This window comes from Delphinapterus leucas, chromosome 7 (genome assembly GCF_059928025.1).
Source record: "Delphinapterus leucas isolate spDelLeu-1000000601 "Yukka" chromosome 7, BTC_Dleu_Yukka2, whole genome shotgun sequence".
Classification (NCBI taxonomy): domain Eukaryota; kingdom Metazoa; phylum Chordata; class Mammalia; order Artiodactyla; family Monodontidae; genus Delphinapterus; species Delphinapterus leucas.
In genome coordinates this window covers 5,129,109-5,146,971 of record NC_143135.1, presented here as the reverse complement: position 1 = coordinate 5,146,971, position 17,863 = coordinate 5,129,109, and the positions used below count along the sequence as shown (strand labels likewise).

General features: G+C 44.3%; 1 protein-coding gene across 6 annotated transcripts in view; it reads right to left on the bottom strand.

The window, feature by feature from the left end:
* Window positions 1-2,318: 2,318 nt before the first annotated feature.
* The window catches only part of KMT5B (lysine methyltransferase 5B), a 53,632-nt gene continuing 38,087 nt past the window's right edge, over window positions 2,319-17,863 (bottom strand). For 5 of the 6 annotated variants that reach the window (XM_022591208.3, XM_089914397.1, XM_022591210.3 and 2 more), the window contains 2 exons: window positions 13,526-13,722; window positions 2,319-6,634 (listed from right to left, as the gene is read on the bottom strand). In XM_022591208.3, the coding sequence (XP_022446916.1) occupies window positions 5,157-6,634; window positions 13,526-13,722 (1,675 nt within the window). In that variant the 3' untranslated portion in view covers window positions 2,319-5,156. Of the gene's footprint in view, window positions 6,635-12,250; window positions 12,478-13,525; window positions 13,723-17,863 lie in introns of those variants that run through there. The other variant, XM_030763370.2, reaches the window with a different exon arrangement.

Genomic DNA, 17,863 nt, shown 5'->3' with positions numbered 1-17,863 from the left:
TTCCTATAGTCAGCTTGCGCACCCTTTCTTGATTTCAAATCTCCTGCACACTCAAGTTTTGGGCCCGTCATCTCCTCCCGGTCAGGTGACCTCACCTCCTACTTTAGACAAAATAGAAACCTTCATGCTGGAACTGACTCCCCCCCTTCACCTACCACCTCTTTTCTTCCTGTTGCCAAGGAAAACAGACGTATCAACCTAAGACCACCCCTCCTTCCCCGGACTCTGAGTAACCCCTCCCCTCCCCCACCCTGTGGAAGCTTTCCACGGTCAGACCCTCTTGTCCTTTGTTAATCCTTAACCCCACCTCCCTTCCAGTTTCATCATTTCCACCTTCGGTCAAACCTCCTCTCCGCCTGCTCTCTCCTCCACCTGCCTGGCTCCTCCTGGAAGGGCCTCCCCAGGCGCCCCCAGGGCACGAGGACCAAAGAGCGATAGCACCTGCCTGACCTTGTGTCCAGAGGGCCCTGCGGATGCCTGTCCTCTTTGCCCAGGTTATCTCACCTTCTGCCAGGGCTTTAATTACCCCCCACGCTGAAGACACACACATCTTGCCTTCCCACCCCTAGCAGCACCTAACATAATCACTGCTTGACAAATAGCAAAGAAATGCAACTTTGCCCCAGCCACTCTGGACACTGCCTGCTCAGGCTCTCAGACTGAGGAGAGGGCCACTTGCCGACTCGCTGGCAGCCCTCCTGTGGGCCTGAGCAGACCCAGCAGTTTTCTGCTTCCCCTTAGCAGAGCAGGCCCGACAGGGCGGGTGACGCCCAAAAGACAGAAGTCAGTCCACTGCAACTCGGCAGGAACACTCACGAATCTGACAAGGAGAAAACAGGATCTGGTAAAAAGGACTTTACCAAAGTTATTTCTGTGAGGCTGTAGGCCGTCTACTGTCCTCCAGGTTAGCAGCTTTTCAACTGCTTCCAGGTACATAAGCTTAACCCTCTGGGAGAGTGCAAGTGGCAGAAGTGCAGGAGGAAGGGTGGAGGGAGCTCGAGTGGCAGACCCCTCTGCCCAACCCTGCCCGTCCAATGTACCCTACCCCTTTCTGAAGAGTCAAAGGCCACTTTTCTTCTGGGCCTGTCACTAGCAAACACGAAACACTGCCCAAGCTCTATGACATCAGGGAGGGAGGAGGCTGGAGACCTTCTCATCCTCCCTTGCAGGAGAGGTCACACCGACCGTAGCCCTGGGGTACTGAAGTGCCCCTGAGGTCAGCAGCATGCTTGCGCCCCGCTGAGTGCCGCTGGGTTCTGCAGTGAACATCATGGGCATGTGTTAACAACAGTCGGCACTGGAGAAAAGGAACTCACACGAGGGCTCTGGGCGGCGCGGGAGCTGCCACTGGTTATGGAGAAGGTGCAACTCATCTCAGGGTAGACAGCAAACCCGAGCCTTGAAAGGGGCTGTGGATTTAACAGGTGCACCACCTCTTAGCCTTTTTTTTTTTTTTTTTTTTTGGCGGTACGCGGGTCTCTCACTGTCGTGGCCTCTCCCGTTGAGGGGCACAGGCTCCGGACGCGCACGCTCAGCGGCCATGGCTCACGGGCCCAGCCGCTCCGTGGCATGTGGGATCTTCCCGGACCGGGGCACGAACCCGCGTCCCCTGCATCGGCAGGCGGACTCTCAACCGCTGCGCCACCAGGGAAGCCCTATTAGCCTTTTCTCATACCGGGAACCCAAGTTCGCGTGGCTATTCCAATTCACCGGGAAGTCTTCCCAGCCTGGTCTGCACCACTCACCCTGACCGCCCTCACCGCGAGTGGACGCAGCTCACCCTGAAGCTTAACTGGCAACAGGACCAGGTGTCCATGCTGACCTACAGGTGCTGCAAAGAGGAGATCTGGGGGTGAGCAGCTTTCTCGGGGTCACCCACATGTTGCGGAGCTGGGTACATTCAGGTTTCCTGACTCCTAAGCCAGTCACATTTCCTTTCCCAACTTAAGTTTTGCTACAGTAACTGGGAGAAAAGAATGACTCACGCCACTGCTGGATATGCCAGTTGTCTCAGAGAGGGGAAAAAACTAAGTAGTCAGGCACCATTAGTAACTGGGTAGCAAAAGCCTTCTTGGGTTCGAGGGCCAGGGGGCTATGTAGTTTGAAAGTGGTCTCCCCACCGAGAGAGGAACGAGTGCTTACCCCCGGTTTAAACCAAACGGCACCAGAAGCAAAAGGAGACCAGGGCTCAGATCACTCACAGATATTGAAAAGCTTCAGAAAGTGTGATCTTACAAATTCTACTGTACGTGAAAACCTTGTGGACACAGTCACCACTTTGATCTTTTCTTCTCAGATACAGTGAACACCGGCCAAACTGTTTTAATTTCCGAATTTATTAAAATGATTAACCTCAATACTGCAAGTGCATGTACAAAATATTTGTAAAAAATGTTTTTAATGAAACATTAAAGAACTTACCTCAAATGCTGAAAAAGTCCTTTTTTCATTCTTTCAGTACAAGGAATACATTGTATCTCAAAAGTGTTACAACTCAGCAAAACAATTTAAAACAGTAATTTGAAAAATGATTGAAAATTGAATACCTTACATATATTTCTATGATCATTTCCTAATTCTTACAATGCCAAAATCTTTACCAATCGTTGCATAAGCTCTAGCTACGTTTTATTGAATGCAACCTCTTCCAAGTGGTCAAGTGTGTGGGTTTCGCCATTCCACACAGTGAAGTTCTACAGCAGAGCTAGACCAGCTCCGAGGCCCCTAACTGTAAAAACGGAAATTAGGTTTCCCTGGAAGGCGCCGGCAGTGGCTGCCGAGCGCTTGTGCACACCGACTCCTGAGGCAGTGACCACCACCTAACGTCACTGCTCGGACCCACGGGAAGCTCAGCCCCCAAAGACGAGGCCTCAATAAAGTTAAACATCATAAATAAATTACTAAAATTAAGCTTAAAAATGGAGTAAAGTGGGAAATGCGGTGTTTTGTTACTTTTTCCTTAAGATGAAATTCCTGAAATGGCTATCGTTGGTATTCCAAGAAAACAGTTCAAGATTTAGTCTCTGAACCTCTTTGAAAGACTCCAAACTAAGGTGGGAATAAAAGATGACCCCCTGCTCTCTGGTACCTCCCAGACACAGGGTCTAGGCGTGACCTTCTCAGTGGCCTGAGTCTCCCACTGCCACCCAGAGACACCGGGAGGACTGGGTGAGGTTGTAGACTGCTCCGAGTGCCTTGGGACAGACCTTGCAGGGCTGCCCTACTTCGAGAGGTGAAGAATTCTAGACGGAGCGAGCAAAGGGGGGTGTGAGTGGGCGAGGAGGTCAGCCACCTGCTCCCACATTAATACCTGAGGATGAAGCTGCACCGTAACAAACAGGAAAGAGACGACAGAAGACTATAGAAGTAATTCCTTGAAGAACAGAAGGGGAGAAAAATTCTAAATTTAAAGAACTTTTATGAATGTTACTAATTTCTATTTGGAACCTACTAGCAATAGTTCTAAGGAACTTAATTTAAATAGTATCCCCAGGAACCTAGAAACTGGTAGGAATCAATAAGTAGTAACAGTAAGCACTGAGGTTTTCTCCACTGGACTTCTCATTACCTGCAGATTCCTTTAAGTATTTAAAGATATGGGCTACTTTTCTAGACACTACACGAATCTCCTAAATTGATTTCACTTAGGAACACTGTATATCTGAAAGTACATGTACACATTTCCCAGAAGTAGAGAGACCCACTGGTGTCAAACACCTGCTACAGATTTATATTCTCAGATTCTTTGTCCAATGATTTGTAAAATAATCCAGAGAAATGGAAGGTTGGTATTGAACACAAAGTAGTAATCAAAATTTTGCTCATTAAGTTACTTAAAATTAATTTCTCTTCTCAAAGTGCTTCAAAAACAAATTAAATGACTCCTCTTTTTGTTTAACTGATAATATAGTCAAAAAAATCTTTGATATTTTCATACATAAACTAACATAAGCCAAGAACTCCCACTGATGCAGTGCTTAAAACTATATATTTATAATTTCCTATTTTATTGGCATGAATATTTCTAAACTTAAAAACCTTCCTGGTAAGTTCTTTTAATTTCTTATGACAAAAATTTCTCACAACACACAAATATTTACAACATATACACTGTTTTCAGTTCTTTACACTGAATTTCAAAGACAAACATTTTTTTATAGGTTACCACAGAACAAAAGCTGTGACTCATGTTTTTATTTCATAAACTATTATAAGTTAAAGTGAATAGAGTTCTTTAATATTCCTTGTAGCATTTTACAAGTGCAACAGAAAACTTGAAGACCCCAATTAAGATAGCTGTAGTTCATTAGATAAATGTTGTTTGTTGCCATCACATTTGTTCACAGCAAATTTTTTGAAAAAATAAGCACCAATCATTCTTGCAAAGAACAATTTTATCTAAAAGGATTGAAAAGTGTTAAATACAAGGTCTTTAATTTACATGACAAGCAATAAATACGCTGTATCGAAACTCCTCCTGCACACTGCGACCCTCGTACATATAACGTACTGAAAAGTTAGCTGTCACGCATGTGTTTTTTTTTTTTTTTTTTTTTTTTTAAGAAACCGGTTTCACTCCCACCCGACCGATGGTCTGCTATTTAACCAAGGTCACAAACAGTACACCTGGGCCAGCAAACTGTGAAACTGACAAAACTCCAAGGGGGAAACATCTAGCAAATAAATCAAAAAAGCCAAAGAACATTGCTGGTGATATTAGCATATACTAGAAAACCTTAATATGCTGCTACTGTGATTTGTTTTAAATTATTTTTTAGTCATATATTAAAGAGCCAGTTGATGCTCTTAAAGTTAAAAAAAAAGAAAACTGTGTAGCCACATTATTGTTCTCAACGTCCTGTGTGGAAAGTTGCTATCACTGTACAATTTTGCTTGAGTCTTTATTTTACAACAGGGCTTTACCTCTAACTCAGAATTGCACATAAGAAGGCTATTTAAAAAGTACAATAAAAATTTGCACAAATCAGACTTTTAAGAAGAGTCAGTACGCTGTACACTTTCTACAGTATTATGCTGATAAGTGAAAAGACAACAGAAGTGCTGCCCCTAAAATGTTTTCGGTTGAGGAGTAATTGACTGGAATTGTTTATTTCTTTAAAGTAGTTACCCCGGGTCAAATTAAGACCAAGGGCTTACTATGCATTAAGCCTCAAAGACTGATCTTCTCTTCTCCTGGAAGAAATGTCAATATCTATAGAGTCTTTTCCGACTATGAGCCTCAGCCGCTTCGCCGGAGGAAGAGGGATAAAGTCGTCTTCAAAGTCGTCATCATAGTCATCCTCCTCTCCATCTCCCTCTGAAGAGGAGGAATCAGCGGTACTTTCTTCCTCATACTGACTATAGTCATCGACTTCCATGCGAGACTCCAGGAGAGAAAGGGGATCACTGCAGCACACCCCATTTTCGTGAAGCCCCTCTGTATACGACCCCCTACTCTCCTCGTCCCGTTTTAGCTGGATTTTTAATTTTGTAGAGCTACTGCCTGATCCTGAGTTAAATCCATTATTAAGCTTTGCTACATAGAGATTATTATCATTTTCATGGTCTTTACTTAACTTGATGCTTATTTTTGAAGAATTCACTCCATCATTCTCTTGGTCATTTGTCTTGCTGCTGCTGTCATGACGCCTACGAAGAGTCAATTTGGGAATCCCAGAGTTATTTTCTAGGATTAACTGTGCATCATACCTAGTGATCCGCCTCTTCTTTTTGCTTTTTGCAGTTCGGAAGCTGTCTTTTGCTTTGAAGCTGTCTGATGCGACCACAGAACCGCTAACAGGAGAAGGGGGCCAGTCCGTGTAGCTCCCGGGCACGCCCTCCAGGCTGCTGTGCTCGCCCTGGTCAGGGTGGGACCCCACCCCCTCTCGCCCCACGCCAGCTCTGCCAGGGGAATCGTGCACCGCAGCGGATTCCTCTGCTTCTGCCAACTGTCTCACCAGTTTCCCTTGCCGTGACTTCTTCTTTGACATGCTGCTGTCACTCTTAGGACACTTGGCCTCCCCCTTCTGTGCAGCTTCATGAGCCAGTTCTTCCTCCTGCACCGCAGGAGACGGTTGCTCGCCACTGTCTGGGCAAGGTTCCGTCAAGCTGCTTTTGTAGCCATCCAACGTATTTGGTTCGAGCTTGATGTCGGAGGTCTCCTTCAAATTCATCCTCGTCCTCAAGGACCGCCGGGTTGTGTAGGTGCAGGGGGCGCCCTCCACGTGCGCAGGGGCGCCTCGCCCGGAGTTCTGCTTGTGCTCTCGTGCTGCGTGTCTAGTTAAGCACCCACTGGCCGCCGCGGCCGGGACTGGTCCCTCTGGCTCCTTATCTTTTTTAATGGGCAAATTTTTGTACAGAACTACTTTAGGCTCTTTAAGTACTAAGTTTCCCATTTCGAGTTTTCCCGAAGCACTCTTCTGCTCCAGCCGTTTGCAATGATTTCTTAGTTTTATCTTTGAAAGTAAAGGCTTTGCAGGTTTTCTCAGTTTCTTTGGTACCCTGGAATTACTTATAGGAGTTAGCTTAGATGAGGTAGAGTTGGAAGGAGCTGGAATTCCTGACATGGACTGCCTTGTCAATGCTCTGCTCTTGCTGTTCTTTTTCATGCCAACGGAAGATTTTCGGTTAGAAGCTGCAAAGTTTAAAAAGAAAAAAAAAAAAACATGAAAAACAGTCTTGGCAACACGGTAATGTTCAACAAAACAATGCCAACACCCAGACGATTAGCTATGAAATGTTTAGATTATACAAAAAACGTGGTAGACAGACCCCAGTTGCGTTTCTGCCAGCACTCCTACAGTTCTCCTTTACATTCGCTTTCTAATTTCTGCCTCTAATTGAAGAAGCATCTATTCACTTTCCAGGTACGTAATTTCAGGGTTAAAGAGCTCTTAGCACAGCAAGGACCTGGATTTCACTCTAAGTGTCCTTAATCTATCACGACACTAGTCCAAACTGAACACTTCTTTCCCTGATTTAGTCTTTTACCACATAAAATATCTGAAGTAAAGCTAAGTAAAAATAATATTTTTCTTTCATAGATTCTTCTTAAAATCATCATTTAAAATGTTTCTAAAATCCATTATTCATTAACTCAAAGTATGTTATTTGACTAGTAATCCAGAACTGGCGACAGGTGACTAACGGGCTCTCAGAGACAAATTCTATCACGATGTTTTCAAGTAAGAAAAAGAGATCCTAAGAACCACATATTGTTACTCCCACTAGACATTTATCCCCAAATACCGCACCTTCTAAGCTGTTCCCTTCAATGCTGTGAGGACTAGCAGAGACTCTGAAGGCTGCGGAACTTACTTGGCCCCATCCCTCCGCTGACTGCCCGCTGCCGACAATCAAACCGAAACAGGGAAAAAGCGCACTGCTAGAGTTACACTCTCGGGACAAGGGAGACCCAACTTCCTTCCTCTGGACAAGGGGATGACAACCTACTGGGAATGACAACCTGAGAACATGACAGTTGGACGGCTTCTCAAAAGGCTTATATGTGACTCAAGTGTAAGGTGGCCCCGTGGTGAGCCTCTGACCTTGCCACTGACTTTCCTTTCCGCCATCTTTGTTTTTCTCTACGTCTACATTTTGGATTTATAGTCACAGTGTTTTACGTGAGTCACTTTCGCGATCACTTAGTCTGCTCCCCATCCCCCACCTGCAGAGCTCTTCCCATCAAAATACCCCTTTAAATCATTCACTAGGGAAGTTGAGATGACCAAACGAATCATCACCACCTCTCAACAGAAAACAGAGGGAATAAAAACCAGTGAACGTGGGTAAGCCCAGCACGCTGCCCGACAAGACTGTTGTTTCCTACAAGCCTGAGGGTCGCCAGGGTGACTGCTGTTCCTTCTGCATGGCTGAGCGAGTCAGGTTACCATTAGTTAGTTTTTATTGAGGGAGAGGAGCAAGAATGCATAACAGCATTCCAAAGACATCCACCCGCCAAGAACAGAAGTCTCTGTACTCAGGAAGACGGGCTCACAAATGGCTCTGGGATCTCCAAACCAGCAGAATTCCCAGGAATGAGATCCACTGACTGAACCAAGAACATGCTTATCTGTGCGGGATGCTACCAGGGAGGCAACTTTTTTTTTAAGAACAGTAAAGTTTGGGTGCCACCCAATTTGAGAACCACCGACGTATTGTGAACTGAATTATACAGAACTTACCAGAAATAATTTTTTAAACATAAGGATATTTAGGGACTGCTTTTGCTAAAGGATTTCTTTGTGCTGACACGGCTTCCTACGAGGTGAGAGCAGATGTACTTATGATGTAAACACGCCAGTGCTGGTGTCTGCCTTTCTCAAATGTGGCTGTGGCGAGACTTTGCTGTCTATGGCTCTTCAAGGGCCATTCTATGACCAAGGTCAGCGGTTCTCATTTCATACCTGCAACCACCCCTCCACAATGATCACTTATACCGTGTATCCTTGACTGCAATCCCCCTGCAATCTGGATCCAACCTGTCCTCCTAAACAGCGCCTTTGCCAGTCTCCCTCACAGACTCCTTGTCATGAAATCCGGTGGACCCTTTCAGCCGTACCGTTGTTTCCTTCTCTGCAGAATGTGACGCTGCTAACCATTATTTTTCCTGAACCCCCTCTCTCCTTGGCTGCTCGCGAGAGCACACTCTCCTGGCCTTCCCTCCGTGTCCCGGACCCTCTTCCTCCATCTGCCCGGTGGACTGCACTCCCCAGGCCTCTGCTATCCTAGGCCCCTTGAAAACTCTACTCAGTCTCCAGGCCATAAGCAGCCACTCCTCCACGGCTACCACCATCGATACGCTGGAAGTTCCCAAACCAAAGTCTCTAGCCTGATTCTCGCCTTAATTACAGATCCGCATCACCGAAGGTCCACTGGGACCTTGATCGCCCGCTAAGATTGTCTCATGAGCCCCTCACAAGTCAACATGCCCAAAGGGAACTCACCACCAAGCCTAAGTTCTCCATCTTGGTCAATACCACCAACACCCAGCCAGCTGCCCAAGCAGACACGGGGAGGTCATCCATGACGCCTGCTCTCGCTAACTCTCACCAACCAGCCACTGGTCCTGTGGAGTCCACTCCTGCAGTGTCGCTGGAACCACCTCCTCTCCATTCCTGATGCCACCATTTCCTGCCTTGACTCCGGCACTAACACCCACCTTTCCTTGCCTCCCCACTGCTTCCCCGACATTCCATCCCCCACCACGCAGCCCAGATGATTCTCCTAGTACGCCACGTCACTTCTGGGCTTTAAATCTGCCAATAACGTAATACCTCAGAATAAAGTCCAAAATTTTAAATTATGCTCATATCCCTCCTTCCCACCTTCTACTCCAGCCCTGATGAACTTTACTGATGCAAATCCTACACTCGTGCCCACACGTTCATTTGTGACGTTCCCTCTGCTTGGAGCACGTTTCACTTGGCCAACTTCTCCTCCCCTTTTGAGACTCAGCTCAGCAAACACTTCTCTCAGGAAGCCTTTCATGACTCTACACATGACAGGTTACCCTTCCTATGACTCTTCATGGCACCTGAGATTCTCCTCACTTGGGCACTGATTTTCAATCACTGGATGAATCTCACTTACGGTGATTTTGAATCTGGGCTCTCCCCCTTCCACCCCTCCTTCCGAGAGGTTCATTGTTAGCTGACTGCAGTGAACCACTGACAAAGCACTTCAGTGTTTTAAAGAGCACAAGAGAGACTGAATTTGATGCTACGTGTTATTCCGATAGAGAGACTTCACTTACATATTTATGTATTTATCAGTGTATTCTCATTTTGTTTGAAAAGCGTTATCTCAACAAAAGCCCAGCTAAAAGGTGTGCTCAAGTCAAAGGGCACAAAAGGCACAGTCCGGCTGGGTAAGAGAAATGTGGGCAACGTGACTAAGCACCCAGGGCTCTTCACGGCGCCACGAAGGTGCTGCTACACCATCGCGGGGGGATGGGGGGTGAGCGCCAGCAACAGCAGGCTGAGGGAGAGATGGTGGTCACAATGGCAAACTAAGAAAAGTCTATCAAGAGACTGAGGATCCTGACACAGTGGAGGGAAGGCACGGCCACGGCTCCCCTGGCTTTGGCACTAACACACCACGTGTGGCTCTCTTCCCTCACGGCTGGGACAAATCCCAAATGCATAAACCTAGACAGTAATTTCACGTGAAGATACACATTCTTAGCAATTAGTATATACTAGGTACAGCGCCAAATGGGCAGATCAGTGTGATCTCCATCATAATAAGCATTCCCTGAAGTAAGAACTATGACACTAAGTGAAAACCAAGTTCAGGTGGGCTAGCGTGCCTGAGCGCGTCCATCCGGTCAGCGGCAGAGATGGGACTTGCACTGAGGCCTGTGGCTCCAGATCTCAAGCTTTTCACCACACCGTCACACGGCCTCTAAGGGACACCACAGAGCTATTATGGGGCCAGTCCCAACTCCTGGGAAAGGACCCGTGGTATGGCTACCGTGGTTCCCTCAGGGTGTCCTCAAAATCATAAGGCAGCTCTGTGTGGGCATCGAGAATGACAGCCAGACACAAGAGCAGCAAAACGACATCAAAGCTTCCAGAACGCTCGGGCTGCACCCGTGCCCTGCGCTGGACAAGCCCCAGAAACACACACGGTGGAGCCAAGGGAACACGAGGGCCACACGCAGCCTGGCATGTTCCCAACACGAGGACCCAAAAACCCTCAACAGGATTTTGAAGACTTCAGTTCAAGGAGTCTGTCAGGCACAAGAAGCAGGCTCCACCTCATGCAACCAACACAGGAATGAACGGCTGGAAAAAGGTGCTGGAAAGGCTTCTGAAGCAGCCTGCAGGCTCAGCAGAAAAGTGTTCAGACCAACCAGTGATGTCTGCGGCAGGCGAGAGAGTGACAGGTGGTGGCCCAGCCCACTGTCTCCAGGACAGGCGCTCCTCAGTCCAGCTGAGTGAACTTATTCCACTGGTGGGAGTCCTCTGGGACTTGCACCAACTCGTGGCATTTTCAGTGGCTCACATCCAGGACGCAGCACTATGGGGGTGGCCTAGCCACTGAGGCACAAGAGGCCTAAAAAACCCGACTCTTCTAGTAATGGCATTATAATTCAGGTCTGTGGACTGAATCTGTGAAAATGGATTTCTTGTCTCCTCTCTGGATGCTAAAGCCAACAGTCAAGTTGTGGTTCTTGAGACACCTTCCAAAAAAGGACCTGCATGGAAGGAAGAAATAATTTTTTCTTCCAACTAGGCAGAAACGTTTCTTTAAAAAGAACAAACACGCTGTTCAGAGAAAGCAGTTCCTCTATAGTTGTCAGCTGCTTAATTCTAACCAAACTGCAGGATAAGATGGGTACTCGGAATCTATACACAAGATGTATGCCCACGCCCCTTGGGAGAAAGGCTTGGGCACCTCTGGCCTTGCATCCACTGCAGTCTCAAAAAGTCTTTTCTTTCAAACAGGTAGAAGGGTTTGGTCAAGACACAAACAGCAAAAGAAATACAGCCTAAAAGAACACATGTAAGAGCCCGAGAAAACACTGCTATGAACATACTTAGTGCACAATGTTCTCAGAGACCGCTGGAGTAAACCTCGAGCTCCTTCAGAGCCCTGAGCCATGTCTAGCAACTGTCACAATGACCCTCAAAGCTACTTGTGCCAACCCTCGAATTACTCCAGACAATCACTGTGCAGAAAAGTAACCTGAATAAAGTAAGCACCCTGATATAAGCAGTCGCGGTGAAGGGCTGCGTTTCTGTTCTGTAATGATGAGATTACAGCTCAGAGGGATTACCTATTCCCTCTAGCCTTCAGCAGGTGGCATTTACAGTCTGCTCTGCATAGTCACTGTGTACTGGTCCCATCCTGCAGCTAAGGCATAAACTCCCCAAGGGAGGGGCCCAAGTCTCACACACTTTTCTTTCTCTTTTTAACAACCAGCAGGCTTTGAACATGTATTTGGTTTATTAATAAATATCCCATAGATGGTCACATAATAGAACACTCAACACCTTCCAAAAATTTTTCCTATTTTGGTTTTTTAAACTAAGTGGCATGCTGAGTTCAGTATCTACACATCAGTGTACGGTTAACGCGTAAGAACACAAAGCACCCGCACGAACGTCACAGAGCCACGCGGACGGTGCCGTGGCATCTCCGCGTGTGGCTGGCAGCGCGCTCCTAGGTGTTCTATGCATTTATAAAATGGGCCTCACAAGTCGCCAGTCTCACCAAGGAACCAGACTCAGAAAACAAAATGTTCATTATGCTGCGTTTATTATTAAAACCAACAGTCAACAGTGAATGACGAACTAACTGCTCTTCTTTGTTCACTTTGAGCGTTAAAGACTGGAATAGGAACGCGGCATCGCTCTTCCACGGCAGAGGTTACCCCTGGCCTCTGACTCCCAGCAGAAGGTAGAGTCAGGATTCAGGGCAGTGACAGTCACCATCACGGGAGACATCTTCCCTTTTCTTTGGGATTTTCTGTAGTGGAGAGGAGTACCCAGAGTTGGGCTGAAAACATCTGAAGACAGGGAGAAGAGCCTAAAATAATCAGACCTCAGACGGTACTTACTGCTAACAAGTGTGTATGGACATTTAGAGTGCCCAAACAGGCATACTTTGGGGACCATCAAGTTAAAACTTTTAAACTTTATTCCTATCAGAGACAAGTCAGACTAAGGAGCCTACTGCTTCAGTGGCAACTAGAGAAAACTGGTGCTACCCAGAGGGAAAACAGCAGCAATCAGGATGGTTCCAGGACTTCAAGGTTCCAAAAACGTGATGTGTTTTCTTGTGCTCACTTAGGATTCTTCTCTTTCTTTTCTCTTTATTCTTCATTCTCTTTTTCCAGTTTCCATCAGGTCTTGCCCCCCCCCCACACAACTGGTATCTTAAAGCTTCTTTCCTTCTCCTTTTCATCTCTCTTGCTACTTTCGGTCGAGTGGCTATTACAACACGTCAGTATAATGACATTCAAACTGCTCCTCTATCACAATTCTGAGTCTGGTAACTGGTGGTTTGGTGAACTGGGTCAGTTCATTTTGAAAACGGCAAGCAAGCAGTGAAAGGGTGGAAGCCTTGAGGCCAGAAGCTATGAATTCCCCAAGTCCATCATCCATCCTAACAGACTGGCCAGCCGCAGAACACGTATGTGCCTGTGTGGCGCCACCCCGTCCTTTGTCTTCTTGCGGGCCTAACAATATCATTACAGAGAAACTAAGACCTTGAAAAGCTTTCTGTCAAACATATGATGACCCTGGAACACACGATGGAGAATTTAATATCCAGTTACCCAGTATTCAAGAAAAGCAGACAATTTAGTACCATATTAAATCTGGAGGCATGATACAGACTGCTTTTGTGCTCGAATCACTTCTAGAACCTTGCAGTGCTGGTGAAGTGCATGAATCCCAGAGTTTCTCTCAATGTTTAAAAGATCAAAACTATTAGAGCATGCTTTAGAAAGCAAACTATGTGAAAATACTTAGAAAAAAAAAAAAGATATGCTTATCAAATCTCCCTTACTTACTTGCATTGTTTTTTTCCTGAGTGGTATCTGCATCAGTGTTAGAGCTGACAGATTGACTGTCTGAATTTTTGCTGCTGTCACCTAACTTTTTAAGCCTATTTAAACGTTTATCTGTTTCTCTGAGTCCATATTTGCTATTGATAACAGGAGCAGGCGCAGGCAGTCCCACTCTGGATTTAAAAGCACCAGTTCCCCGTCTGAAAGAGAAACAGCACAGGTTACACAAACAGCATTCTCACTGACGTAAGCCTGGTTGCTGAGCGCACTTGGCCACATCAGATCAGCAAGTGTGATGAACTGATGAGGCCCTAATCGCCACTGGAAAGCCGCTAAGCCTAGGACTCTCAACATACATACATACATAAAATTAATGCAAAAACGCCCCAGACTTAAAATAAAACAATTTGTTATGATTACTGTCAATCAATTGTTAATTGCCCATGAGAAGCTACTGGTTGGACCCTGTAGAATTTCAAGTGTAGGTAAAAATAAATAAATAAAATTTCAATTTCAAAACCGACTGGTACAATAATTAGGTCTAAACTGTAACTGAAATAACCCACCTGTTAATTATATCCCAGCTTTGTTCTGCGTAATTTAACACTACGTTACTGAATATTGAGAATTACAGAATTAAAAGAGGAACCAGCGAATTTCCATAAATTAAATCATTGCTTAGAAGCTAATGTTAGATACAAACAAATACTAACTAAAATTCTGAATAAGAAGGCTAGGCTATCTTAGTGAAAATCTCATTTCTAGAATAATGAAAACTGTTAAATTCCTCCTTTAAAGTTACTGAATGAACATAATTAACAAAATGTTACTAAATAAAAGACATTAAAAGACTTGCTTTTACCACTGGCTAAGAATGATTTGTAACCTGCTTTAATTATTTATATTTATATAAATTCTAATGAAGTGGGTGCTTAATAAGAAGTCCTCCTAAACTTCCTTAATGAACCTAGCTTTGCAAATCTTTGCTTTATTCAGTTATACAGGTAAATTTCTACTTGCTCTGCTCAAAAGAATAAATAAAATATAAATTAATGAGGTTAAAAAAATTAAGCACTACATATTGCATTTAAAAGATGATAAATCTCTTTGGCCAAAATTGCCTTCACTGACTTGCCTTTCACTGGCCTTCGCTTGTTAAAGAAAAGCCATATAATAAATAACAGCTTCTGAACTTGAGGCAAAATTGTGAACACTTCCCATTATGAAAGCAATATTGCCCTCCAAAAGATCCCATGTGATTTACTTTTTTCAGGATTTAGATGAGGAGAAAATAACTTTTCTCCTCCAAGGAATCTGAGTATTTCACCTTTTGCTAAGGGAGGACAAAAATTTTATTTTCTCTCCCTCCCTCTTAAACCTCTTAATGCTAGGGAGGAGCACAGACCTAGTCTGAATGCAGAGACTATGTCTGGCGACTAAGTATTCTTGCCTTCTTCGCCTTCCTAGAATGGATCTGGAATTCTACTTTTATTAATGCTTTTGTAAAAACGACAAACATATTGTGGGACTGCCTCAATTCTTTTTTCAAAAGGTGCATTAGAAATCACTGTAAAAACCTCTAGGTAACCTTCACCACAGCAGGCCAACAATTACACTCCACTCCACCATAAAGTATATTCAGAAAGTAAATGCATAAATCCTAAAGGCTGTTTCATTTCAGGTGGATTAAGGAATTAATAAATTTTGTTCAGATATTGTGCCTTTTTACCATAACTTGTAATATTTCTGGAAAGATGGGCCGTACTTTAATACAAAATAAATGATCATGGTGGAATTATCTGGAAATTTATTTATTTTTAAGTAAAACTCCCCCATTCGTCTGTTTCTCTACTTCCTTTACTAAATTCTTTTTAACTTATAACAGTAACACATGCTTGTGTTTGCTGCAACAGGTGAGACAATCTTAGGCTCCGTCTCCATAAAGCAGAAGTCAATAGTGCTCCCCAGCCAGCCTCCATCCCCAGAGCCGCCCCACCCCGCCCTGGCGCCAGTGCTAACCACCTGCCAGCACCTCATCTCCTGCTCCTTTGCCATGAGCTACACACCTATTCACATTGTTGTTTCTTCCTAAGCAAACAAAACCCAAAGAGGATAATACCATACATCTTACTCAGCAACCAGCTTGCTTTCTTTTTTTTCCCCCAGCTTTCTTATTACATTATGCACAAGTAAATCTGAACTGTTTTGAAACTTGTACCTTTTACACAGACTAAACATTCCATAATCTATTCAAGCACTACTGGTGATTACTGAAACTTGTAGGTTTGTGGGTTTTGCTTGCCACCATGCATGCTGCTGCTACCTTGCTTTGAAACCAAATCCTTACTAGCTAATGCTCCTACTTCCATAGGATAGATTCTTCCATATGGAACTGACTGCCAGACAAAAGGGTGTGATTATTTTGAACAAATATTGCCAGATTACTTTCCCAAAAGGTTATAGCAATTTACAGCCCTAGTGACACTGTGTAAGTGCCTGTTTCCCCACATCCTCACCAGCGGCACAGACTAACACTTCTAAATTTTGCCAATTTGATAGTGAAGACGGATACCTAGTTATTGTTTTCCTTGTTTATGGCCATCATTTTCTGTGTAGCATCTTCCTTACCTCTCTTTTCTCTAGTGGAAGTCTGTCTTTTTTTTTAATGAGCTTATAGGAGCTTTTTGTCCTTGGGATATTAACTCTGCCGTGTATGTACTTTTTCCCCCCTTCAGTTTGTCATTAATCTGACTTTTGCTTTTAGCTATTCAAAAATTTTCATATTCACCATTTCTTGTCTTAACTTCTTTCGAAGATTTCCACTACCCCAAGGGTAGACGTATACATTCTCCTAATTTTTTTCCTAATCATCTTACATTATATTTTTAAATTAAAAATTTTAATCCATCTGGAATTTATCTTGTATATGGTGTGAGATAGGAGTTGAGCTTGGTTTTCTTCCAGGCGCACAATGAATTATGTCACTATTATTTATTAAAGAAATCATCATTTCCCCATACGTGGTATTAAGACTTCATACACACTCGGCTCTATTTCAGGAGTCTGTTCATGTCCTCTTATTTGTCCATATCGGCCAGTATCATCAAGTTTTGATCACAACTGTTTCATAGTAAATTTTTAATAAGGCCAAGTGCCCCTAACTATACTTCAGAATCTAATTTTTTCTTAGCTATCATCAGACATACTTTCATATAAGCTTTAAAACAATTTGGTCCTTCATATTCTTCGGTCCCTCATTAGACTTCATTTCTCAAATTTTCTAGAGTGAAATTTGCAGTACTTACTTATGAAAGTATTACAATTACTATTTTGTTAGGATGGTTATTTCCCAGAAGCACGCATCAAATGTATCCTGGACACTGTATCCACGATGTCAGCACCTCTGTAAACCCTCTGTCCCCTCTCTTTCCTTCTTTTCACCCTTCAGCAACTAGCACACTGTGCGTGTGTCCCTTTCATGGCACTGCCCTCACGGCTGGCACTGTGCTAGTCTTGTTTACCCTGCCTGCATGAGGCCTAACATAAAGTAACTAACTATTCAGTTACTATATGATGAATAATTGAATGAGTTCCTTTGGTCTCATCCTCTCGCCTAATTTCTGGAAAGGCAGAAACAATCTGGTGTTCCTGAGAATTTCAAGAATATTCCCAGCCAACCTTTAAATCAAACTTCCCAAATAGTCTGGCAATAGCTGAGCCTACTGCTCCGTATGAGGCCTTTCCATTTAAAAAGGATTTGCACATGTTTCTGTTTATTCCTCACACTAACCCTGTGGAGCAGGCAGGACAGCCCTTCTGACCAGTGAGAAACAGTCTCCTGGAAGAGAACTAATCTGCCCGAGGGACATGATGACACATGGGGTTCTAAACTAGGCAAAGAGCTGTTTCAGGGGTGGCCTGGAATCCTGTGTATGTGGTTACATTTTTCAGGACAGCCTCCAAAAGCATATTTAGCGTATTACTTACTCCATTCATTCATTCACCAAATATTTATCAAGCACCTACTATATGTCAGGTACTGTTCTGGACGCTGGGAGCACAGCAGTAAATGAAAAAGATAAAAATCTCTGCCTTCCTGGAACTTGCATTCTAATGGGAGAATAACCAGAAACCACAAAATAAGTTTACAGCTAACATCTGAATATTAACTGTGTGCTGTTTTACATACTTTTCGTGAGATAAATTTAATCCTCACAGCAACCCTATGAGATAGTTTCTAATGTTATCCCCATTTTATAGATGGGGAAATTAAGGCACAAAAGCAGCTAAGCTGCCCAAGATCACACAGCTAATGAAATGCAGAGTCACAGGATTCCAACT